The following is a 26,315-nucleotide window of genomic DNA, read 5'->3' on the forward strand; positions in this document are numbered from 1 at the left end:
AATCAATAACTGCATAACTGGCAATATTGTGTCCAAGTGAAATCAAAAACGTCTTCAACAAACTTGCACGTGCATTTCATGCCATGGGAAATGCGTTTCTCATCACAGTTTATGCTTTTGCTACCATTGCACGATTTTCACTCAGGCATCAGTGTCTGATTCTTTCTAAAATTTCAAACTCACTTGAGTGTTTACACTACGTTTATCAACACAATGCCCCCTCAATGGGTAAGGCGTCGCCTGACGACAGAACAACTGGGCAGATGTATTGGAATGCTTGACGCTGGCTATTCACAACGTGACGTTGCAAATGCACTAAACGTCAGCCAGAGCGTTGTAAACAGGACCAGGAACCGACAGCAAACTTTTGGTACAGCAGCACACCGACGTGGGGGTGGTCGTCAGAGGTCGACAACCCAACGCCAAGACCATTTTGTGGCTTTTCAGGCATGACGCCATCCCTTTTGGACAGCAACCAGCCTACGTAATGACCTCCTGAACTCCTCGGGGGTGAATGTGTCCACTCAGACGATATGGAATCGGCTCCACAATGCAGGTCTCAACTCAAGAAGGGCATGTGTTCGAGTCCCTCTGACTGTTCGACACTGGCGGGAGCGATTGGACTGGGCTGAAGATCATGTCACTTGGACACAGAACGATTGGGTTCAAGTTCTGTTCACCGATGAGTCCAGGTATTGTTTGGACTTTACAGACAGGAGGCACCGAGTGTGGCAACGACAACGTGAACGTTTCCATGATGCCAACATCAGTGAACATGACCGTTATGGTGGTGGTTCCATCATGGTCTGGGGTGGAATCAGCAGGGATGGAAGAACAGATCTTCATGTCCTGGAGAGAGAAACAATGACGGGGGTGCGGTACCGGGATGAGATCCTCGATGTTTACGTCAGACCCTACGCTTGTGCTGTTGGCCCTGAGTTTATTCTGATGGATGATAACGCCCGTCCTCATCGCGCCAGGGTGGTGGAGCAGTACCTTCAGCAGGAGAGAATTGTCCGTATGGACTGGCCAGCGCACTCACCGGACTTGAACCCGATTGAGCATGATGGAACATGCTGCAGGTTGCCCTTTCACGTCGTAGAACACAACCCACGACTTTGGCAGAGCTCAGAAACGCCCTCGTGGAAGAGTGGAACAACCTTCCCATTGGAAACATCTGGGTGCTTATTGACAGCATGGCTCGACGTTGTCAAGCCGTCATTGATGCAAGGGGAGGCCATACCCGGTATTGACACTTCATCGACTAAGTGTAATGATGGACTATCCCCAAAAACTGTGTAATTCTTTCTCTGGTTTGCTGTTAACTTTTTGTAATGAAATGCCTTTTGGTGTTGTTATCAGATTTCAAGCATTCCGTATTGATAAAAGTTCATGCCGTTCATGAATTTTATTCATAACCTGAGTAAACACGTTTCTGAGTCAAATTTATGTCTTTTGTTATGTTAGTGGTAAATTACACATATATAACCTAGTGATCCTTATCAAATGAGTAGTATATATGTAAAGGCTTCTGATATGGACCAAGGTGACTCAGGTGAGCAATGTGGCCCATGGGCCTCTTGTTTTGCTAATCCTGCAGCTATTGAATAAGGAATTTATATGAACTTGTATTAATGCATTACAGATTAAGAATCAGTTTGACCTTTTATGAAAGAGTTATTAACCTTGAATGTAGCGAATTTCTTATATGTGACAGATTTGACAAATCCCTGCAGCTATCAAATTGAAAAATTATGAACTTAATGACATTGGGTTACAGATCAAGTTTCAGTTTGGGCTTTGTTGACCTTATTTGAAAGAGTATTGGACCTTGAACTTAGCAAACAATGCTACACAGCAGGACCCTTTTATGATGCTTGTCACAATATCTATTCGAATGCGCATTGTTTTTTTTAAAGGATTATTTAGTATTTCAGTAACTTTTAAATTGTTGTGTTCTATTATTAATATTGGAAAGTATATGGAAGTTAACCTGTAATGAAGTATTTCCCATGTTCCAGTTTACCAATGTTCTAGTGGTCGGACCTGCATTTACCAATGTTCCAGTGGTTGGACCTGCATTTGCCAATGTTTCAGAGGTCGGACCTGCATTTACCAATGTTCTAGTGGTCGGACCTGCATTTACTAATGTTCCAGTGGTGAGACCTGCATTTGCCAATGTTCCAGTGTGGGACCTGCATTTGTAAACGTTCCAGTGGGACCTGCAGTTGTCAAGGTTCTAGTGGTGGGACCTGCATGTCAACATTTCAGTGGTGAGACCTGCATGTCAATGTTCCAGTGGTGGGACCTGCATTTGTCAATGTTCCAGTGGTGGGACCTGCATTTGTAAACGTTTCAGTGGGACCTGCATTTTTCAGTGTTCCAGTGGTCAGACCTGCATTTACCAATGTTCCAGTGGTCGGACCTGCATTTGCCAATGTTCCAGTGGTGTTGGTTGGACCTGCATTTACCAATCTGATTAAAGTCAAATCCTCAATCCGCTCCTCTTTCTTCATCTTGTCATTTAGCGACAAGGAAAAAAAAAAAGATAAAGAAAGAGGAGCGGATCGAGGATCTGATTTTAATCAGATTGTGTATTTACCAATGTTTCAATGGTGGGACCTGCATGTCAATGTTCCAGTGGTGGGACCTGCATGTTAATGTTCCAGTGGTCGGACCTGCATTTGCCAATGTTTCAGAGGTCGGACCTGCATTTACCAATGTTCTAGTGGTCGGACCTGCATTTACTAATGTTCCAGTGGTGAGACCTGCATTTGCCAATGTTCCAGTGTGGGACCTGCATTTGTAAACGTTCCAGTGGGACCTGCAGTTGTCAAGGTTCTAGTGGTGGGACCTGCATGTCAACATTTCAGTGGTGAGACCTGCATGTCAATGTTCCAGTGGTGGGACCTGCATTTGTCAATGTTCCAGTGGTGGGACCTGCATTTGTAAACGTTTCAGTGGGACCTGCATTTTTCAGTGTTCCAGTGGTCAGACCTGCATTTACCAATGTTCCAGTGGTCGGACCTGCATTTGCCAATGTTCCAGTGGTGTTGGTTGGACCTGCATTTACCAATCTGATTAAAGTCAAATCCTCAATCCGCTCCTCTTTCTTCATCTTGTCATTTAGCGACAAGGAAAAAAAAAAAGATAAAGAAAGAGGAGCGGATCGAGGATCTGATTTTAATCAGATTGTGTATTTACCAATGTTTCAATGGTGGGACCTGCATGTCAATGTTCCAGTGGTGGGACCTGCATGTTAATGTTCCAGTGGTCGGACCTGCATTTGTCAATGTTCCAGAGATTGGACCTGCATTTATCAATGTTCCAGTGGTTTGGATGGGAATTAATTAAACTCGTATTAACTGAAAGTTGTGTAAAGAAAGAAGTATGGGATTCTCGCCTGCGTGGCCTGTATCATCATTCATCATGCTGGTTTATATATGTAATGATCAGGCTTATGCAATTTAAAGAACATCTGATGGACTCTGGTGTGTAGGTCCTTAGCACACCATTCAAGGACATAGTTAAAACTTGAGCTGCATAAATTGTTTCCTAGATTTGCCTTTATCAACACTTGCTATAAACCTTTTTAAAAAGTTAGGAAAACAAAAGCTAAGTTTATGTTTTTATAAATAAAATGAATTCTAATCACCGTATGGAATCTAATTTCCCCCATGATTTCTCAATTAAGTCCAAAGGAGTGAGGAACCTATGCATATTTTTTTTTTTTTATCAAGTGTCCTTAAATTTAATTGTTCCTCAGCACAAAGTCTACCTTCCTCCTAAATATTTGACAAATTACGGAAACGAACCGGGTGGTAAACAAACTGTCCATTTTATCAACCAATGTGGTGTTCTAAAAGTTAAAGTGGCGGAAATTCACTTCAGAACTGTTATACTATAGGATACGTTTTCTGTTTGAATTTTCCCACTACTACAATCAGCTCCCGTGGAACAGAGCGCTTGGAATCTTATAATCAATAGGAACACGTCATTTCTGTTTACATTAGAAATGCCAACACACATGGGGAAGGAGCAGAGCGATTAGAGATGCGTGTAATGCATATTAATATTAATTAATTCTTCTTCACATGGGTAACATTTGGGCACGGGTGTTTAAAACAAGGGATGTTCGAATTCTTATATGTGGTGAGTACATTTCAGTTGATTTATTCAAATATATCAAATTTATAATGGGGATGATGATTCACTATGACATAATATTTGATGTCATTTTGTGTGTGAAGAAAAATACCCCAAAAATAAAAGCGTTTTTTTTTCTGAAATAACGGTTAAAAAATGTTTTGTGGAAAATTGTAACTTGACTCTGTTTGAATTTTCGTGCACCTCGTGAAGGCTTTATTTCATTATCGTGGATATATTTTGTGTTTAATCGGTGCATGCATACAGTACGACTATAATATAGTACACAATGTCGGTAATTTTCACTGAGAAACAAATTACACTCCCTGCATATCTAACATTGTACATAGAATAAATAGTTCGAAGTAGAGAACGAATGATTTTCGCTGATTTTGTTGTTGATCAAAATTAACAGCACTAAATAAATTTTGTTCTTTGTCGGTATTCATTCCCAGAAAGCTGACGTTATATAGTATCGAGTGGTTATTTTTAGAATGATACGATTATTTCTGTTATATTAATATTTAATGACATGAATTTACATAACAATTTTAAAACCGATTTTTTTTTACACAGGTGATATCAAGGATCTGGGGAATATGTTTTTAGGTCTTTCTGTCTGTCTACAACTTAACACTGGTTGTGACTTTTGAACTGAACAAGACAGATAACAGTGAACTGAAAGGGCAATGTCATTGTGGCTACTAAAGGTCAGGGTTATTCATCAAGGTCATTGTCTGATTTGCGACAATTAAAATGGCCATACTTGGAAATACTTCATTTGTCGCCCCAGTCATATTCGAAGTATTGGGAATTCCAAAAAAAAAAAGAAGAAAAGATAGAAACAAGCATAAATAAATCAATCATCATACGAACTTGCGACGAGCCTATACAGATATGAGATCACCGTAAAATAATCCTCCATCAAATTAAATGTTATTTTACAAGTTTCTTCCTGACACGTCTGTAATTTGGATTCATTTTTCATTTCTCTCTGATTTTCCAGCTGCGATGAATTATTTTTTATAAAAACGAAGACGAAAATTACGCAATAAACAAGCAGACGTTCCGTTAGAGATGCAGTATATATATATTCATATATAATTAAAATCGCATACGTTTTTATTCAAGTAAATGCTTTTGGTCGTTTCGAAGAATGATATATAAACTTTGAGAGAACGTGAGCAGATCTAGCTATTTTCCAGATTGTTTTTCTTCGACCGAGGTCTATTACACAAGTTGTAGAGCACCATCTGTTTATTCGGGGAATGTTTCTCAAAGACCAGTGCGCCGTGTGAATCATTTTACCATCAAAATAAGCAGAAGATCATTGAACGCCACAATGTTCAGCACAAAGCAGTGGCTCATCCGCACGTGGTTACAGAGTCATATAGATGCACATATGCACAATGATGATAAATCAATGTCTAGGTTGTTTACATGTATATTATAGGGGTATAAATCAATAGAAACATGACCGCCGAAAGCGATGATTAAAAGCTACCGCCATATTTTCATTGTTTTATATCCCCATTATTCATAAAACCCAGATATTTACTTGGTTTACAAAATATATACATGTATAAAGGGTTTCATGTCAAATAGAAAGATCCATATTTTTCTTTTTCGAAAAATACTGCGTACTGTAAGACGGCTTACTTGAATTACTGACAAAAATAGATGGATGTTAATTTTTGCTTGATGATTTATACAATGTGCATTTACGCGGGAGTCGGTTGCTTATTAGTAATTTCAGGTAGTTTTTCTCATGTGGTGGGCGTATTTGTATTTGCCAATATGTATCTACGTGTTTGTAATTCTCGATAAAAACACTGATATGCAAGCGTCTTGTCACAAAATATGATTATAATAAATCTACTTTGTTCGCCGATTATGCAAATGTCCGTGTCATTGCCTTTATACCCACATAATCCAACGAAAACAGACGTTTTATTCCTTAATCAACACGGAAGTAAAGTGGATAAAACTGCTGGGGTACTCTGGGTCTGCTGATGGTTTTGTTTGTTTGTTTGTATATATATATGTGTGTGTGTGTGTGTGTGTGTGTTCTTTAACTTTAAACACGATTTATTTGAGTAACCCCCCCCCCCCCCCCCCCCCACTTTGTTAATAATTCAAGCAACAAGCTTTTGATACAGCATTTTATATATATGTAGACAAGGCTTATCATTGAGCTGCTTTTGATATATCCAGGTCTGGATGCTGCGGGAAAGACCACGTTGTTGTACCGGATAAAACTGGGAGAAGTCATAGACGCTCTACCATCCATAGGTATGACTGCAGAGCCCAGCATGAAAACACAATGTTCTCATGTTCTCGTGGCTGATACTTGAGATAAACATTCGCCTTTATTCAAGATTAATAATGCAGTTTTAAAGTTAACCCTGTTAAAGAACAGTGCATACTTGTGTATAAAGTGGCTTTGATTGTTATTGTTACCACTTTTAGAATCTTTAAGGCAGATGAAACATTTACAGATGGTATGCCTGTTGTAGGTTTTAATGTTGAGACAATACAACACAAGAACACTAGATTCACGGCGTGGGACATTGGTTGTCGGGAGAAAATGGTATGAAAACTAGAAGGTTTGACGTATCGCGTTGTTTTATTTTTTATTTTTGAAAAAAGGGATATATATTGTTTTTCACCTGTCGATAGACGAAATGTCCGCTCACTATCTCAAGAACCCTTTTCTTGACAGATATTATTCTTGGTACACTGGTTCTACCTAAGGCGTAGATGACCCCTATTGATTTCAAGGTCACACGATCAAAGGTCAAACTACTCTGATATAGAGGATATTGTCCATTCAATATCTTGAGAACCTTTGATAGACTTCAAACTTGATAAACTGGTTTCCCTTAACTGTTAGATGCAACTTAATCATTTTGAGGTCACAAGGTCTAACTTCAAATAGCAATCTTGAGAACCCTTTGCTTGACAGCATCAAATTTGGTACACTGGTACATCCTACGGAATAGATGCCCCTCCCCTCATTGATTATGAGGTTACAAGGTCAAACTACTCTGAACATAAGAAAATATTCTACTTAGTTTCTCTTGCGCACCTTGATGACAGACATCAAACTCCGAAAGAGTAGATTACGCCCATTGGTTTTCAAGTTACAAGGTCAACGGCCATGACTTAAATAACTGGTTATTCAGAAATATGTTCTATCATATTGAGAAATCAAACCTGGCATTGTGGTAGCTGCAGAACTGTAGCTCTCTGAAAAAATATTTTGACATAACAGAGAGCTACAGAGCCACCCCTTATAAAAACCTTCGATTTACGGCGCACAAAAAGTTGCGCACGGTTGAGGCCTTATATCGTTGTATTCTTGAGTTGCTGTTTCATATATTTAACATAAAAAAATTCTAAACATATTTTCCTACTATACTTGTGTCTAAACATACCTTCAAATATTCATTAAAGCCCCATACGACCTGAAAACTCCCAGCTTCAAATGATTTCGTTTATTGACATAGCCATGTTAGGTAGCCGGGTCAATTCGAATCCTGGTTAATTTCCATACTTGCACAATAACGTCTAGATGTGAATTCATATCCCCACAAATATTTTAGCTAAATATTTCAAATAATGTATCATCCTAGTGCCTTTAAATAATAATTATTCTAATAGCTAAACTCACGGCAATGCGGCTTTCATTAGTCTGGTTCGGTCTCCATCCCTGCCATACGAGTGTTAAGGACTTTAGTAGCATTTTCATGAATCAAGAGCTTATTTTACCTTTAGAAAAACTTTATTTTTTTAATTTCTATAAATTATTTGTATTGATGATAAATGAAGAGCGAATACATAACATATAACGAATTTTATGAATATATACCAACAACAACAGGGTACGAATTGACCCGGCTACCTAACATGGGTACGTCAATAAACGAAATCATTTGAAGCTGAGAGTTTTCAGGTCGTAAGGGGCTTTAATGAATATTTGAAAGTATGTTTAGACACAAGTATAGTAGGAAAATATGTTAAGAATTTTTTGATGTTAAATATATGAAACAGCTAGTCAAGAATACAACGATATAAGGCCTCAACCGTGCACAACTTCTTGTGCGCCGTAAATCGAAGGTTTTTATAAGGGGTGGCTCTGTAGCTCTCTGTTATGTCAAAATATTTTTTCAGAGAGCTACAGTTCTGCAGCTAGCATTGTGGTTGCCCCTGACTAGCAGGCAACACTATCATTACAGACATTTTAAGTTTAAAGTTGCCATACTTGGACAAATATGTATCTAAAACAACCTTGTTTTTTCTTTCTTTTTGGTCAGACGCAAATGTAATTCAGTTGCAATGGTCAAGGAATTTTCCCTGAATGCCTTTTAATTAAAAATCTCAAATATTCTTAAGCGTCTCCAGGACCCAGTTGCACGAGGGTTAGTTGACGTTAACTAACAGTTATCTACCCTTCAACTCTTACATCTAAACTTATACTAACATTGTGCAACTGGACCAGGACATTTACTGATCCTGGCTAAAATTGATGTGCATTCCTGATTCTGAATTGTGCTTAACTTTCTATTGGAACAGCGACCACTGATTCGCTTCTACTATAAAGGTACTGATGCCGTCATATTCGTCCTTGACCGAAGTGACGTGGAAAGAATGGACGAGTTGTACCATGACATAATCCTTCCCGCCAATCTGTCACCGGAACTTGACCAGGCAGTGTATCTCATCCTGGCCAACAAGTCAGACCTTGATGACGTCATGTCAATGGAGGATATTGCAGAAAAGCTTAAGCTGAATCAGCTTAAAAGAGTCTGGAGTAGGTATATCAACACTAATAACATGGTGCCTCTTCGTATTGATTTGCTCAGACAACGAAATAACTTCCTTCTAGATTTTTATTTCATGATATTATGCAAATGATGAGAAACCACTATTTCTATTTAGATTTATTCCCTGTATCTGCGAAGACAGGAGAAGGAATCGAAGAAGCATTTGATTGGTTAGTTTCTCAGTTGGGAACATCTCAAACCAAGAAAGTCACAACGGGTGCCGTGGCACAGGATTCAAGAAATCAAAATCAGAAATTTGCGTATGGAATGGAACAATGTACAAGAGCGTTTACTTCTCTGAAGTGGCTCTTTATGAAATCTAATTCCCAGGAGTCGGTGACTGATGCCGACACAGAGATAACGTAAATATGTGTACAGTACCCCCCCCCCCCCCCCTCTTCCTTATATGCCATTGTTAATTCAAGATGATAATTAAACAAATATTGAATTAACCACATTGATGTTGACACCTTGAAATATACAGTGTAGTTCCCTTAGAATTACTGATTCATTATTTGCTAAGTGCCAAACAATGTTGTGAGAGTTACTAATTTAAATTTGAGGTGTACCCGAATACCCGCGACGTAATGAAAATAAATGACGATGTGGACATATATTTCCAATGGATTGTGATGCAGCTATTTCATCCCCTGACTCGCTAGAAGTAAGGGAGTGGTATTTGATGATTTCTCAACAGATATGTTCATATTTTCTAACTTGCCTTTCTCTTTATATCGAGCAGATAGTACTCTATTGAAAGGAAAGACTAATGCAATTGTGCAAGTTTAAAGGGGCATTAGCTGTCATTTTGCCAACAACAAAAAACTGCATTCAATGAAAATTGCTCAATATAATATATTTCAGTAATAACACCACTATTTAATTATTTCAAACACTGTTTAATCTCAATGCAGACACATGAATGAGTAATTTTGGTGATTGAATAATTATTGTCTTGCAAGACAATGACTCTTCCTTATGTATTTCTTTACACTAAAAGCGGTTATCTAACGTAGTTTTATTAGTGTTCTCTTGTTTTTGTATAAAATAAATGTTTTTATTAGTCATCAACATATATTCCTATGCAACTGAGAGATTTTGAGAACATATTGTTGCCATCACTTTCACAGCTAATGCCCCTTTGAAACTTTTAAAAATATATATATAATCAAGATTTTAGTAAGACATGGTTCAACCATGGTGCTGGTGCATTAAGAAAGACAGCATATTTTAACACATTCGGATGTGTGAATTTCAACGTTAATATGTATTTTGCCAATGGCGTGTACATGAGTGTACATGTGTATTGGCAAAGTAATTTTAAAACTTTTTTATAAAAAAAATATGAAATCAAGATTTTGTTAAGACGCAGTCCAACCATCTTGTTGATGCATTAAGAAAGACAGCATATTTTAACAGACTCTGATGTTTGAATTGCAACGTCCATGTGTATTTTGCCAATGACGTGTACATGTGTATTTTGCCAATGACGTGTATATGTGTATTGCCCGTGGAGTGTACATGTGTATTGCCCGTGGAGTGTACATGTACACGTGTATGTTAGTATCATAAAGCTTTTGTTTGAGTTATGTCAAATGTTGCTTGTTATGTGGTTGAAAATAAAAAGTAGACAGTCTTTCTTTCTCTTTTTATTTGTTTTGAGATACATTTCTCGGACTGTCTAAATATGAAGATATTTTTTTAAAAATCCACATGCAGGGATGGGATGTGATAATTTAAAATAAAATACCAATAATACTCAATAATTGTTTCGCCATGAGTTGTTGATGTCCGAAAACAAAACATCTAACCACATCCAGTGTTAAAGTTCACAAAATATTTGAAATAAAAGTTTAATGGCAATCTTTATTGTAGACACTACCAAAGAATTTAACCTTGACCTTTTTAGAATTGGCATTTAGAATACGGTAGATGTATTAGGATTCACCGTAAAAAAAAAAAAAAAAAAAAAAAAAAAAAAAAAAAAAAAAAGATCGTATGATAAACCATGCATATCAAATCAAAACATTGTAAATTTCTTTTTTCTGTTTTTGTCAAAGCTTTCATTTTGCATTTGGTCCGTAATAGCATCCGGTAAATCCGATTCAACTTTGTTCATGGATTTGTATTTCTTGAATCCAAGTACAGACGCCCCTAATGCGACGGCAGCACCTACAGCGCCCCCTACTGCTGGCCATGTATTAGAACTGGATCCCTCTTTGCTCTTCCCAGTTTGCTGCAAAAATATGATTTATTCACAAGAGTTGTCTCTCTTTTATGAAATATTTGCTATCCAGCGGCAATACTTCAACACAGATCAATTTTATCAAGAAATGTTTTGAAGCAATTCACGACTGATATTGAATTTGTGATATGAGCCACCCACCTTGCTCCATTGATTTGCGCCTACATCCGTGTTGAATTTGTTTTCACCTGAAAACTTTATCGCCAATGTCTTTGAGTTTCCAGCGGAGTCATGAGCGATCACTGATAGCTGATATGTACAACAATTTCCTCTGTTTAAAAATGTGATTTTATTAGAAGTATGATTGAATGCAGTGGCGGATCTAGACCTACTGTGTGTGTGGGGGGGGGGAGGGGGGTGTTGAGGCCCAAGGGGCCGAAGGGGGAGGATGAATACCCCCCTCCCATTGGGGGGGGGCTCCTTCTGGGAAATTTTAAAGAGACTGATTTAAAATGGTGCATTTTAATACATTTTCGACTGAAATTCTTGTTCCTTCTTCCTTTCATTTATAGTCACCACATCCTTTATAGGTTCGGGTGTGGTAAAAAAAAAAAAAGAGCTTGGGGTTTTTCTGAATCCCCACCCCTTAAATCCGCCACTGGTATGCATGGAATACTTAATGGGATGACATCAGCTTCTCCATCTTCGACTTTCTATATATATGAAGAAGTATTCCATATCGTCTACATATCGTGTTTACATGTCTGTCAACCGAGAGAGCAAGTTCTGCGTATTATCAATTTAAAAACCGAAATAGGCTACTGACGATTAAGTCGATGTTACAGGAGTTTCAGCAGTCTCGTTTAAAGTCAGCATTTCGCAAATTATTTGGTCGTTATATAATGATATTACTTGCAAATACAACCTGTCATTAGGTCGAATGTCTGGCGTGTTTCATACCAATTGTTAGGCGGTTCTTTACCTAACGATTACTTGGTTTACATGATTAAGATAGGGGGCTCACGGCGGGTGTGACCGGTCAACAGGGAATACTTACTCCTAGACACCTGATCCCACCTCTGGATTTCCAGTGGGTCCATGTCTGCTCTGCTCTCAATTTGTATTCTTCATAGGATTTATAAGATCGTTAATTTACTGTTCGTTATCTATACTTTTTCATTCATATAAAGGGGAATGACGTTCTATAAGTCGAGTAAATTTTGAAATTTACCGAGTGACAATAAATAGAAATTTACGTATTTTCACAAGGCACGTATACAAGTACTACGATTGTTTAACTAACTTTGAATACAGAAGAGCCACCGTCAGTGATTGGAGATAGATCTTACCTTTCATAAAGAAAGCGATACATCAAAGAAAGAACATTTAGGCTTAAATATTGTAATGTCCACTTTCATAGAAAATAAGTTGATCATACATTTATCAATTTTTATTCATTTTCGCATTGCAGTGAAGACTTGATCACATACAATGGTAGACTTACTTGAGAGTAGCTAGGTACTTGTTTTTGTCTGCGCTGTCCTGGTGATATGTAAAGATTAGAGTGCTGGATACCGGAGTACAATACAGGCGCGTCATGTTAGCCGTGAAGACAATAGACACTACCATCTCCCACTGCTGATGGGAACAATTGTAAATGTTCAGACTGGCCTTTTTACAGTTCTCTGAGCGGTTGACCACTTTCAAATCTGGTGGGTTTACAGTGGAAACCTAAATCACAGGTCAAAGGGAGAATCCTGAATTATAGATTTTCAACCAATATGTAAAATCAAATGCCGCAAGAAAAACCACATGTATATTACCATGAGGTGTTTATCTATTCTGGAGCTTGCTCCTTCAGTTAAGAGGGTGATGGTGAGTTTTCTATGGGAGGAAAGGGACACTGATAAATTTGTAATTTTAAGGAATAATGTCTAGATTGATTGTATCATGCAGGTATATAAATAATGGAAGCACGGAGTAATCTGTATAATCTGAGATCATACAGGAACTTTTATTGTTTACATCTTCTCTACATTACAAACAAATTCCCTTATATGGTATGTATGTTTTGTAAAATAAAAGATACATTTCATTCCCCAAATAACTTTCAATGCGAAGCAATCTTTCTCGTGTCGTAAATACTGTATTAGCAATTGATAAATTTTGACAAAACAGTGGTGAATATACATGTAACTACATGTATATATCTATACGTTTGAAATTGATGCAGTTCTATGAAAAAACTAACGTGTATGTTGCAGGTGGAATTGCTGTAATATGGAAGTCCATCGTCTTTGTCTGCTTACTATCCAACGTCACGTGTTTAATGACGCTAGTAACAAAGCCCGCAGTATCCGCGGCTGCCACGTCAAACGTCTGCTGAGTCACTCCCGCGTTTGTTATCCTAACACTCACTGCAACCTCTTGATTGTACACTAGTGAGTCTGTTTGAAAAAGCGATATGATATGGAAAGATATATAGTTTCCAGCACATGGAATACCGTATCCACATCGGTAAAACAACAACAAATAAACAAACAAAAAAATACCCACCCCCCCCAAAGAAAGAAAGAAAGAATAAACCAAAACGCCAGGGAAACATTTTTTCTCTATTGAATTGGAATGAAAGTATCTGTAAAAGCTTATCATTGCTTACATCGTAGTTGTATACTTCACTGTGTAAAATTATGATCACTGCGAATTAAGAAATCTCTCTCTTCCTCTTTCTAATATTATTCATGCATTTTTGCGTTATATAAATTATAAATATAATGTGTTACAAATTCAAGAATCAGAGGATGAAAAAAATTAATCGTTCGTGTAATCGCATAAAATATAAACCCTGAGTATACTTGTTATTATGACTTACTCGAAGAAGGAACAAACTCTATTTTTCCTTTCACAGGCGTCACTGTTTTCAGAATTTCTCTGGTCATTGTTTCCATATCGACCAACCCCTTGATTCCAACGTAAAAAGGCTTAAAAAATGAAACAATTGGTTATTAGTATTCAAAACATCAAACATTCTACTGAGAATGTGACAGGGAGCCATCAGATTCAGAGACAATACATTACCTCCCAGAACGTGACGTCGGTGAAGACGGACCTCGTGCTAGTTCTCGATGAATCAGACACAGGAAGTGACGTTAATAGACGACCGTCAGGTTTCTTCAAATAGATCTGTGTGATATTTGTGTGTATTCCGAGATTTTGAGGAATCCCTCTTACCGACACACTGAGTGTGTAATTGTTACCTGGATGAAATTACTATGGTATGTAGCGATGTAATTACGATATTATGATTTGTTCACTGGGTGGGTAATACAAGATATCCAGATTCGAGATAACGAAGTCGGACTGTACATGTCATGTCTGCAAGTTCTGGGAACATATTTACCTGCAACGGGGCTTGTTCCGCTGATCGGATATTTTACCCCTCGTATATCTTCCAATATCTTGTATGTGAAGTCTATACACCCACTACCAGAAACAGTCACGTGACAATGACTTTTGTCAATATTCTTCAATTGCCACATTCCATGTAACGGGTTCTGCAAAATTGGCATAAGAAAACATTTATTAAAATAAACACTGTGGATTGTATGGAGCGCCAAATTAACATAAACTCAAATAATTGAAGATATCTTCAATTATTTGAAGATATCATAAATTTATTTGATGCGCGCAACAATTTAATTAAAGATCTCTTCAAATAATTAATGATATCTTCAATTCTGAATAATTGCGCGCATTAATTGAATTGATGATAGCATTAATTCTTCAACTGAATCGATGCGCGCTTCAATTGAATTAATGACCTCTTCAAATGAATTAATGATATCAAAATTGAATTGATGCGCTCTACAATTCAATTGAAGAGAGCAATAATTGATATAATGCGCGCATGAAATCAATTGATGAGAGCAATAATTGAATTGATGTGCGCATTAATTCATTTGATGAGAGCAATAATTGATTTCATGCGCGCATTAATTCAATTATTGCGCTCTTCAATTGAATTAATGATATCTTTAATTTATTTGAAGAGAGCAATAATTCTTTTAGAGAGAGCAACTATATAATTAAAGATATCTTCAATTCAACATATCCACAATTGAATTAATGATCTCTTTAATTAAATTGTTGCTCTCTTTAAAAGAATTGATGCGCGCATTTATTTCTTATACAAAAGCATTGTAAATGATTTAAAGATATCTTCAATTGAATTAAAGAGATCATCAAATTATTTAAACTGAGCTTTAAATTAATTATTGCGAGCAATATTTCTACTAAATTGATGCTCTTATGAAATGAATTCAAGAGAGCAATAATTGAATTAATGCGCGCATTAAATCTATTATTTCTCTCATTAAATGAATTAATGCGCGCATCAATTGAATTGAAGAGAACAATAATTGAATTGAAGCGCGCATTAATTCATTTGATGAGAGCAATAATTGATTTAATGCGCACATTAATTCAATTAAAGAGAGCAACAATTGAATTGATGATATCTTCAAATAATTAAAGATATCTTCAATTATTTGAGTTTATGTTAATTTGGCGCTCCATAGGATTGAACCATCTTTCGCAAAGTTCGTAAGCCCTCGGGCTTTTTTCTTACAGAGTAATGATGGCGTGGGATATGTTCCTATTGTTCTGACTAGTGTTTTGTTATCTCAAGATTTGCATGTACAAATGTAATATTTATACACAATGTATGTACTTATGCTTGGATTTCGCTTCCATAGGGACTTACATGCACAGAAAGAATAGTCGTTTTCCGGTCTATAATGTCTTTAGTTGCATTTCCTGTAAAAGGTTGGTTCGAACCTGAAAATATGAAAATAATTGCCTTTTGTTTCCTAATGAATAGCATTTTCATATGGAGCTCAAATTAATATAAGCTCAAATGACTGATGATACGTTTACTTTTTTGAAGATATCACCAATTCAATCATTGCGCACAATAAATGACTTGTTGCGCGCATTAGCTATTGAAGTACCAGTATAACGCGCACCAATTCAATTGTTGATGTAATAAATTCATTTAAACAGAACAACAATTCAAGTATAGCGCGCGTCAATAATTAATAATAATTAATGCTATCAACAATTCAATGAATTAATGCACGCAACAATTTAGCTTTGAAGATATAATTAGCTATATGAAGAGATTTTTCATTGAATTGTTGTACACATCAAAATATCTTTATATAATTTAAGATATTTATATTATATACTATATATAGTAAGTTATGTTAATTTTGCCCTCTACATTTTCGGGCTGTATAAAAAAGATGAATTCTCCAATGTCTTACCATCAGGTCGGAGTAAAGCGACGTTAGAACAGCCGTTCCCCTCTAGACTGACCGTAAACAAAGACAGACAGCGGTCTACAGGAAAGGATCGAACGTCAGCGTCCATCTCAAACGAGGCCACACCCAGTGTGTGTATATTCATATTTTCCTGCAATCACATGCATATTCAAATACAGTGTATAATTCTTGAACTTCCATTGACTACATGAAATCCATGCTGCTATGCATAATTATCCACGACAATGATGCCAAATGATTTTATCATGGAGAAACAAGATGTGTTAGTTAAACACAGTGCCCCTTGAGAGTGACCACATTGGATTGTGGCAAACTTGATCCTCACTTTGCTGAATGACCTTGACCTTTAGCACTTTCATAGTATTAACATTTCAATTCACCATGAATGGAGTCTCTATCTTGTAAAATTATTAGATTATTACCGAGGTTAAAGTTGCGGAAAGACAGATAATAGAGACAGGCTGACCAATGCCTAGGTGCAACCACCACTGACTTTGCCGACGAACTATTAGTGACAGCATTACGTAGATGTTGACTAAGGCCATGGGTGGCTTTACAATTATGATAAAATCACCATTCTCTACTTTGGTTGGGAGATGAAAACCTTTGGCTACCTGGATTATTTGTCCAAGTGTATTTCCGAGAGTTGAATGTGACGTCTGTATAACGGTGGAATGAGTCTGCGCAGCAATCTGATCGAAAATACTGCCCATAGAACGCTTCCTTCGTTCACCTATTTCATATCAAATATAGAAATGTGTAACAGAGAAAATGAGGTAACACTACTGCTAGTGAAATACTGTTGATTAACTTGCGTAATTCATTACAGTCCTTCGAAAATTTTCACCCATTTCCACTTGGGCCGCACATGCTATAAATCTATCTCCAGGTATAGTATTAGTATTCCAACGCAATGGAAAATCTTTCTTACGAGAGAGAGAGAGAGAGAGAGAGAGAGAGAGAGAGAGAGAGAGAGAACTTGTGACTTTCGTCTTTGGTACTCACAAAGCAAATGCCAACCGTTCATGATAAATTTTTTTAGTTAAAATACCAAAAATTAGCTGGTGGGTACCAGTTGTGTAGGAGCAAAGGCTGACAGTCTGATTAAATCAAACTCTGCTCACTGTCTGGGACAATCGGAGCGCGTGAGGCTCACGTGTTTTGATACCTGACAGATTATGTCCGTTTGGTATACAGTGGACATTTGGAGGTGTAAAAGCGAATCTAGGCATATGATGAGGTTTGGCATCATTGGCAGTGTGTGGAGTCGAACTGTTCCCTATCACAAACTGCAGAAGATGCAGGCTTTTGTTGTTGATCAGCTCTATGACGTCAGACAAGAGTCCTAGATCTTTCACATCAGTGTCTGTGAAAAAGAATATACACGATCCTTGCTCGGCAAGTTTCATGGCTGTAAAAAAAAAATGTAGTTTAGAAGTTTGGTCAAATTGGAGATGGAATACTTTTGGGCAGTTGTATAATTTTAGAATGATTAAGAGAAAAAGTATTTCTCACCATTGACCATTCCATGCAGCACCATCTCTGGGTAGTCTCCACTTCCATGAGCTTTAAGCGATTGCAGTTGTTTCTTAATTTCCACACCGCTCATTGTTACAAACACCCTAGTCTCTGTAAACATGAATATTTTAATTAAAGCAGATGATTTTACCCCGTGACATTTTGAAACTGGAGTTTGTTCTTTTGAGTGCCCATCTAGAAATTTTACTGTGCTTTCTATATTCTAGTACATACATAAACGTACAATTGTATTGTCTCTCCTTGAATTGTGTACTATAACATATATCATTTGCGCATGCACGTTCATAATACGAAATGTAGAGATTACTAGTTATTACATATACGTCTCAAAGAAGCCAGCACCATGTTGTGTGATTATACCTGGATCGTTGAAAGTGGACAATATGTAATTGAATGGCGATGTGGACCCCTGTCCTTTATTGACGATGGCGACACTATATGTGCTCGTCTTTAGTATCTCTTCAGCCATAGAACCCGTGCCACCAATAACAAAAACCAGAGACAGGGAGGGCGAGAAACAACTGTAACACAGATTGTTGTGGTCCATTCCTAACAGGCTCATCGTTCTGTCTAAACCAATGGCGGATAACAGGCCGGTGTCTGAAATACAGTTACGTCGTCAGTCATTGATGATATCGTTAGAGAAAAAGATGCATCTGTTTCGGATATTTATGATTACTCAAAGAGATCTTTAATTCAAGTGTTGCAGTGATTTAATTTTCATTTAATTGAGTAGATCAGAGTGTTGATTTGGCGATCCATAAATTATGTTTCAGTGGTTAATTTCATATGTAAGAGTTGTGGGTTCGAATCGAATCCGAGTACGGATGGTAGTCAAATGTACAGAAACACTGTCGTTTCACCTTCTCCAACTAAAAGGTCATATGTCGCCTGAACTGCCGCCCGACCTGCTACTTGATGCAGGTGATAATGGGGGGATAACTCTGGGTCAGATGTCTCCTTGTTAATTCCACCAATCGCTACGACGTCCTTGTAGGCATCGCTCGGGCCACCATGACTGCATTTACCTGTGGTGGCAGGAAAACTCTGATAAAGCACAATTGATTGCCACTGTATAATATCATAATTTGATTTTATTTGTATCTACAGAATGACTTTTGCGAAACAACAACAAAAAAGTGGCCATGAAAAGTAATGAAGAACATACGGAACGGTTTGACGACGTTTTGGATTGAAGTGTATCCACTTGTAAGTCTTCCATTTTGTATAATGTTGTTAGAACAAGAATTGGAGAGAAGGCTGTAAGACATGCCAATCTAATTAAAATTAGACTTCTACGATATGCTTAACAACTCTCCTTACAAGGTTATCTCAGCATGACCTTTGCTCGTAATATATTGATTGGCCAATGAAGAACCAATGACACCACGGATCGACCAATGAGAAAGTGTGTTATTTGATTATCGGTTGTACATAGCGAAGGTTACCGATTTGCTAAACATACAATAGAAGCCTCAACAGCTGGAAATTTTGCAGACTATCATTGCTCTTAAGGATTGCATAGCAATATTACCGACTGGATTCGGCAAATCATTACACTATCAACTGCTCGGCGAGGAAGCTATGGTAACCGCCATGTTGATTTCTTTACTCGGATTTATCTGGACGCCTCAGTAAAGTTACGTAGTTCCGATAGAACGAGAGCATACCGAAAATTTTCTAGGCGACGCTCTGATTGGTCAACATCCTGGGTCATGCTGATATGACCTTGTACGGGGAGTTGTTAGATCTTGTAATGAAGCATATCGTAGAAGAACAGATTTACAAGTATAATTTTAATTAGATTGTAAGATATGCATTCGTGAAATAATACCATTCTCATACTGTCAATTTGTAAAAGAACAATATTGTTATAATAGGTAAAACATACGCATCTTTGGAATAATTGCAGCTGGTACAAGTTGCTTCTTGAACGCTAGAAAGTTTGAATGGTAATCGTCTCTTCACCCCTGAACAGAACAAAATGTCAATAAAACGATCAACAGTGTTTTATTTGCAATAAACCTTTGCTTTTTTCCCCATTGTTTTCATTTCTCGATGAATGCCCTGTGACGCGCAAGTAACCTTTTAACTTGACATAAAAGCCTACATGTAAATATCATAAAAATAAATAGATAAAATAAAAATTATCAATAAATACGGATATTCGTTTATTTATGCAGAAATTACCTCAAGGCTTTCATTGTTTAATAACAAACAAATTAACTAGACGTTTATTCCTTGAAATTCAATATTCAATACAAAACTTTGATGAAAAATTGTTCACTAGTATATTGTTTAATGTTTAAAATTCGACCACACACCTAGTTCTCTGCATGGTCTGCTAGCGAACATTTCTACCCAGTTAGTGTTACTGTAGAACTCCTGCATGGTGAACAAATATTCTCCCAGTAAATCCCGAATAGGTGCCCAGTCTCCAGCTGTAGTTTGTGAGTTCTGAATGATGTTGAATTTCAGGGACTGTAGCAAAATGTTACCTTGAATATATTTAGATTACAATTTAAACTCAGCTTTTCTCAGCGTGGCTATGATATTTTTTATAACTAAAGTGTAGGTACAGACAGTCAGAATGCAGTGTTGTGCTTAAGTAATCAGTAATCAGTAAATGTGACCACATTCTTGAAATTGCCGATTTCAAGGTGGCAGTATTTGAGGGGACATTACACGCAAGTATGATAGCGTATTGAAGAGTTTATTCTAAATTTTTTGAAGTGGTGGATAAACACATTCCTCTAAAAGAAAGAAGAATTGACTCACGTTCAGAAGAATGGATAAACGATGACATACTTACAGAAATGCACTGTCGTGAACACCTCTTTAAAAAGGCGACACAGAGTAATGATGGTCACGCGTGGAACCTATACAGAGCATCAAGAAACAGGGTGACGAAAAAGATCAGGGAGGCAAAACATGCATTTGTTGAGGAAGCAATTTCCCAGGCAGAAAACAAGCCCAAGGACATGTGGGACAAACTTAGGCAATTCTTACCATCTAAGAAAACGAATACAAACTGTACATTTCTTAAGGACAATAACGCAATTTTTAAAGATACAAAGGATATTGCCGAATGTTTTAATAATTACTTTTGTAACATTGGTCATGAGCTAGGAAAACATTTTGATGACACTTTACCTACAGTTGAAGAACAAATACCTAAATATTCTTATACAATACCAGGTATAACTGCAGAATTTATAGAAAATGAGATAAAATGTATGTCTGCATCAAAGGCAACAGGTTTGGATGGTATCTCTGTCAAACTTCTAAAACTTTCATCAAACAGTGTATGTGATATTCTTGCATATATTTTCAATGTATTTGTGCAGATGACTGGAAAAAGGCACGAGTTGTACCACTTTTTAAATCAGGGGATGAATGTCTAGTTAATAATTATCGGCCTGTATCCATTTTACCCTGTGTTAGCAAAATTTTAGAAAGGCATGTTTAATTCATTTTATGAGTATTTGTCAGTAAATTCTCTAATTACAGATTGTCAGTCTGGTTTTAGGCCAAAACACTCATGTGAAAGTTCTCTTATTTCTCTAGTAGATAGATGACTTAAAAATATTGATGAAGGTAAACTTACTGGTATACTTTTTATAGACTTACGGAAAGCATTTGACACTATCAATCACAATGGTTTTATTACACAAACTCAAGTCATTTGGCATATGCAACGATACTTTTGAATGGTTTAAATCATATCTAACAAATCGTACACAGAGAGTTATTTGGAAAGGCAATTTATCGGATGAAAAAAATGTAACCATTGGAGTTCCGCAAGGCTCTATTTTAGGCCCATTGTTTTTTATCCTGTATATTAATGACTATCCACAAGCACTGAAACATTCTCATGTAAATATGTATGCAGATGATACTTCACAAGATGTAACAGATAAGTCAGTGGAAAATATTGAGTCAAAGATGTGTGAAGATCTTCAGCGCAGTATAATGTGGATTAAGGAAAATAAATTAAGCTTAAACCTGTCTAAAACTCAATGTATGCTTATTGGATCGGCACAAAAATTATCAAAGTATCGAAAATTAAATTTAGTGATAAATAACCATGTCATAGAATGTGTTCAGGAGTCAAAATTACTTGGTATTATTATTGATGAAACTTTGTCCTGGAAAAGTCATATAGAATCACTTATGAACAAGATTTCCAAGAGAATTGGCATTTTAAGAAGAATAAGATATTTTATGTCAAACGATGCGCTGCTGAAGATTTTTAATACTATGATTTTTCCACATTTTACATATTGTTGTACTATATGGAGCAATCCAAGAAATGTTGAAAATGTGAATAAGCTTTTTATATTGCAAAAACGAGCTGCAAGGGTAATTCTTAACATCAGAAATTTTGAAACACCATCTAATGTCATGTTTACAGAACTTAACTGGTTGCCTCTATCAGATTACTTTGTCTATAGAAAAGTCATTTTAGTGTATAAAGTTTTACATGGTTTAATGCCAGATTATTTAAATGTTTTTAAATATGTATCAGAAGTCAGTCAGAGGCAAACTAGAAATTCTTATTCAAATATATTGTATATACCCAGGGCAAAAACAGAATATTATAGAAGATCTTTCAGCATTTCAGGGAGCACAGTGTGGAATGCCTTGAGTCAAAATATAAGAAACTCAACGAGTGTTGCGTGTTTTAAGAGAAATTATCTTAGAGATTATCACCATACTTTTTAACCTTCATTTTGTTTCTATTTATTTTACATTCATAATTATTTCTTAAGTTTATATGTATTCTACTTCTTTTAATCTGTGTTTATTTTACTAATATCTGTCTGTATGTATGTTATATGCAGGACCATATTGAAAACTAGCGTTATCGCTAAATATGTAATCCTGGATAAATAAAGGCTTTATTATTATTATTATTATTATTATGTAGGCAGTCTGTAGTATGATTGCGTATTGATTGATTGATTATATATTGTTGAACGTCCCTCTCGAGATATTTCACTCATATGGAGACGTCATGGTGAAAGGCTGCAAAATTTAGGATTATATTCGGCGCTTACGGCCTTAGAGCAGGGAGGGATCTTTATCGTGCCACACCTGCTGCGACACGGGACCTCGGTTTTTACGGTCTCATCCGAAGGACCGCCCCATTTAGTCGCGTCTTTCGACAGGCAAGGGGTACTGAGAACCTATTCTAAGCCGGATCCCTACGGGATATAGCGTATTGAAGGGTAGGCAATCTATTGGGGATACACTGTAGTTTGATAGCGTATTGAAGGGTAGGCAGTATATTGGGGACACACTGTAGTATGATAGCGTATTGAAGGGTAGGCAGTATATTGGGGACACACTGTAGTATGATAGTGTATTGAAGGGTAGGCAGTATATTGGGGACACACTGTTGGATGATAGCGTATTGAAGGGTAGGCAGTGTATTGGGGACACACTGTCGTAATGTAATTTGGCAGTTTATTAAGGTTACAATGTATGTGTTCTAGGTCAGAAGACTGCTAGTATGTTGAGGGTACACACTGACTTTCTATGCCATTTTACTTCTGGTTGACATTTACATTAAAAACCAAGTTATACGAGAGCGGATTTAGAAAATGTTCAAAATGTGTGTGTGCTTTTGTGTTATGTACCCAGTACTACACCCGATTCTGTAAACCAACGTGTTGTGTATAAAACAACCCGAGGCGTAAATATCATGTTTTTACAACGGACGACAGCAACTTGATAAATTATAGAAACGATTTAAGAAGTCATTCTAGACAGGTAAATTATTGTAAACTGATACAACACGAGACAGCCAATCGTAGAACATATTACCTGATGAAATCTGCTCACAGTTCATTGTTCTACAAGCATCAGTGCTATATTGCCTTTGTGCAAGATTGACTTTGTCTACGATGTAATCTACGGTCTGTTGAAATTGTAACCTTCCCCAGGCATCTGTAAGAGGAGAGTATGGTCAAAAAAGTTAAATACACGGGGAAAACAGTCAATCAAAGCACAGGGACATGGCGCTAACAAATATTCATTACCGGAATTGAAATATTCTTTCACTTTGTCCGTGTGACTGTCGGTGTCGTAAATTCCCGGTTTGACCTTTTCTATGATGACCTCCGCCACCGCTTTGTAGATTCCATCTTCTGTGATACTGACGTGTGTAAAATCTGACCTCCTTCCCCCACTCTCAGACGAAGGTAGAAAACCCAACACTGAATTAGAATGACATATTATATAAACCGCCAGACCAAATACGGCCACAACGAGGTTCATTTTGACGGACTTTCCTTCTGTGATAATGTAATCCTTTTAAGTCACCATTTTCACTAATAGATATGCACGGAAGTAATTTTCTAGCTGCCGTTCGTAGAAGTTCGATCTTGTTCCTGTGATTTTGATATCTGAGTTTTGGAGATAAGAAAATGTGAAGGCAGTGCACTGAAAAAAAAAAATCAATGTTCAATCAACAAACATAAAAATCAGTTAAACTAGTGTTTGTTGATAAGGGAGCACTTATCTACCACAACCTTTAGTAAGGACAGAACATTCTAACATACTAGATATAGCACGATACTCATTTAAGAAATTAAATCTGAAAATCACAACATCAAAATGATATAAAACGAGGCCTTAGGTTGTAGCTAAAAAGAGCCAGGGAATCAATATGGTATGTTCGTTAACCCTTCTTGTCTACCCCCTCCCCCCACTCAACCACCTCAAAAGTGAGTCCAGGGGCATGGCTATCTAAAGGAAAATATTGTGTTCGCTCCAAAAAGGCGTGGAGTTGTCGGGGGGAACGCTTTCAGGTCCAGAGGCGAAGATTACTGTTTTATATGGTGAAAAGCTTGTGGCAAGTACATGTAACGCCCACTTCAGTCGTCGTTATTGATACCAGTTTCTGCATTTCCAACGATACCAGAATTCAATTACCCTATTCACTGAAATAACTCATTTCAAAGAAGTAATCTCCAGAATATGTTAAGTTTCTTTCCTCATAAAGTGCCTTTGCTGTTATGTTCTCTAGACAAAACTTATTTATTCATTGTTTCCCGCTTTAGTCCGTCTGTGTTGATTTGATTATGACACTTCACATGAAGAGTTCCTATGACTAACGAATGACCCTGAATATTATTTAGGTCAAAAGGTTAGAATTTAAGGTCGTCACTTCATACACTAATCAAATACTTGGATACAGGACTTCCCTCCAATCAGATAATTGGTTACAGGAGTTTTCTCCAATCAGATACTTGGGTATAGGACTTCCCTCCAATCGGATACTTGGGTATAGGAAGTGCCTCCAATCGGATACTTGGGTACATGAATTCTCTTCAACCATGTAGCTAGGTACAGAAATTCCCTCCAATCAGATAATTTTGTGCAGGAATGCTCTCCTATGCATGTAACTGGGTACAGGAATTTCCACCAATCAGAAACTTAGATACAGAACTGTTCTCCAATCAGATACATATGGGTACAGGACTTCCCTCCAATCGGGTACTTGTTTAAAAAAGGCTATAGAAGGCGTGGCAGGATAGGAGCTGTCTTCCTAGAGCTACTGTTTAGCCCTAATGACAGACAGGTACAAAGGGGCAGTGATCGCATCCCTGAACCCTCTCCTTTCATATCTTGTCTTTCACATACTCGCTTCTTCTCTTTGTGTGAACGATGTAATAGTAACCTTTTATCCGATTTTTTAAAGCTCATCTGAGCTGAAAGCTCAAGTGAGCTTTTCTGATCACACGTTGTCCATCGTCTGTCCGTCTGTCTGTAAACTTCTTACATTTTCAATTTCTTCTTCAGAACCATTGGGCCAATTTCAACCAAATTTGGCAAAAAGCATACTTGGGTAAAGGGGATTCTAGTTTGCTCAAATGAAGGGCCATACCTCCTTCAAAGGGGAGATAATCACAAAAATGCAAAACTAGCGTGGGTTTATTTAAAAATATTCTTCTCAAGAACCACTGGGCAAGAAAAGCTGAAAATTGTAAACATGAAATTTTCCTGATATAGTGCAGATTTAAGTTTATTAAAATCATGCCCCCCCCCCCCCTGTAGTAGGGTGGGGTCACAATTGGGGATCAAAGTTTTACATGCAAATATATATAGGGAAAATCTTTAAAAGTCTTCTCAAGAACCACTGGGCCAGAAAAGTTGAAATTTACATGACAGTGGCGGATCTAGAGGGGGGGGGGTTACGGGGGTTGCAACCCCCCTTTAGATTCGCTTAAAGAGAGAGAGAGAAGAGAGAGAGAGAGAGAGAGAGAGAGA

General features: G+C 37.2%; 2 protein-coding genes across 2 annotated transcripts in view; one reads left to right on the forward strand and one right to left on the reverse strand.

Annotated features, from left to right (window-relative positions):
* The window catches only part of LOC125673793 (transmembrane protein 201-like), a 28,685-nt gene extending 18,077 nt beyond the window's left edge, over nt 1–10,608 (forward strand). The window contains exons 11-14 of the mRNA XM_048910612.2: nt 6,361–6,438; nt 6,663–6,736; nt 8,722–8,959; nt 9,088–10,608. Of these exons, the coding sequence (XP_048766569.1) occupies nt 6,361–6,438; nt 6,663–6,736; nt 8,722–8,959; nt 9,088–9,338 (641 nt within the window). The 3' untranslated portion in view covers nt 9,339–10,608. The remainder of the gene's footprint in view (nt 1–6,360; nt 6,439–6,662; nt 6,737–8,721; nt 8,960–9,087) is intronic.
* Nucleotides 10,609–24,458, reverse strand: LOC125673785 (von Willebrand factor A domain-containing protein 7-like). The gene is made up of 20 exons (XM_048910589.2): nt 24,083–24,458; nt 23,868–23,990; nt 20,363–20,536; nt 19,930–20,008; nt 19,207–19,298; nt 18,902–19,066; nt 18,399–18,638; nt 18,015–18,128; nt 17,668–17,910; nt 17,114–17,232; nt 16,482–16,629; nt 15,920–15,993; nt 14,558–14,711; nt 14,236–14,414; nt 14,030–14,138; nt 13,409–13,604; nt 12,981–13,041; nt 12,662–12,888; nt 11,359–11,488; nt 10,609–11,208 (listed from the first exon to the last, which is right to left on the reverse strand). The coding sequence occupies exons 1-20, from the start codon at nt 24,318–24,320 to the stop codon at nt 10,993–10,995; spliced, it is 3,081 nt and encodes a 1,026-aa protein (XP_048766546.2). The 5' UTR covers nt 24,321–24,458; the 3' UTR covers nt 10,609–10,992.
* Nucleotides 24,459–26,315: the final 1,857 nt, after the last annotated feature.

The sequence above is a fragment of the Ostrea edulis genome, chromosome 1 (genome assembly GCF_947568905.1).
Source record: "Ostrea edulis chromosome 1, xbOstEdul1.1, whole genome shotgun sequence".
In the NCBI taxonomy this organism is placed as follows: Eukaryota; Metazoa; Mollusca; class Bivalvia; order Ostreida; family Ostreidae; genus Ostrea; species Ostrea edulis.

What these genes read in the sequence shown, in the direction of transcription:
- LOC125673785 (XM_048910589.2), bottom strand. Translation starts at nt 24,320, where the DNA reads ATGAACCTCGTTGTGGCCGTATTTGGTCTGGCGGTTTATATAATATGT. An exon ending in CACTTGGACAAATAATCCAG is followed by an intron (nt 16,630 to 17,113) that starts GTAGCCAAAGGT and finishes ATGTGATTGCAG; the next exon opens with GAAAATATGAATATACACAC. An exon ending in GCGCAAATCAATGGAGCAAG is followed by an intron (nt 11,209 to 11,358) that starts GTGGGTGGCTCA and finishes ATATTTTTGCAG; the next exon opens with CAAACTGGGAAGAGCAAAGA.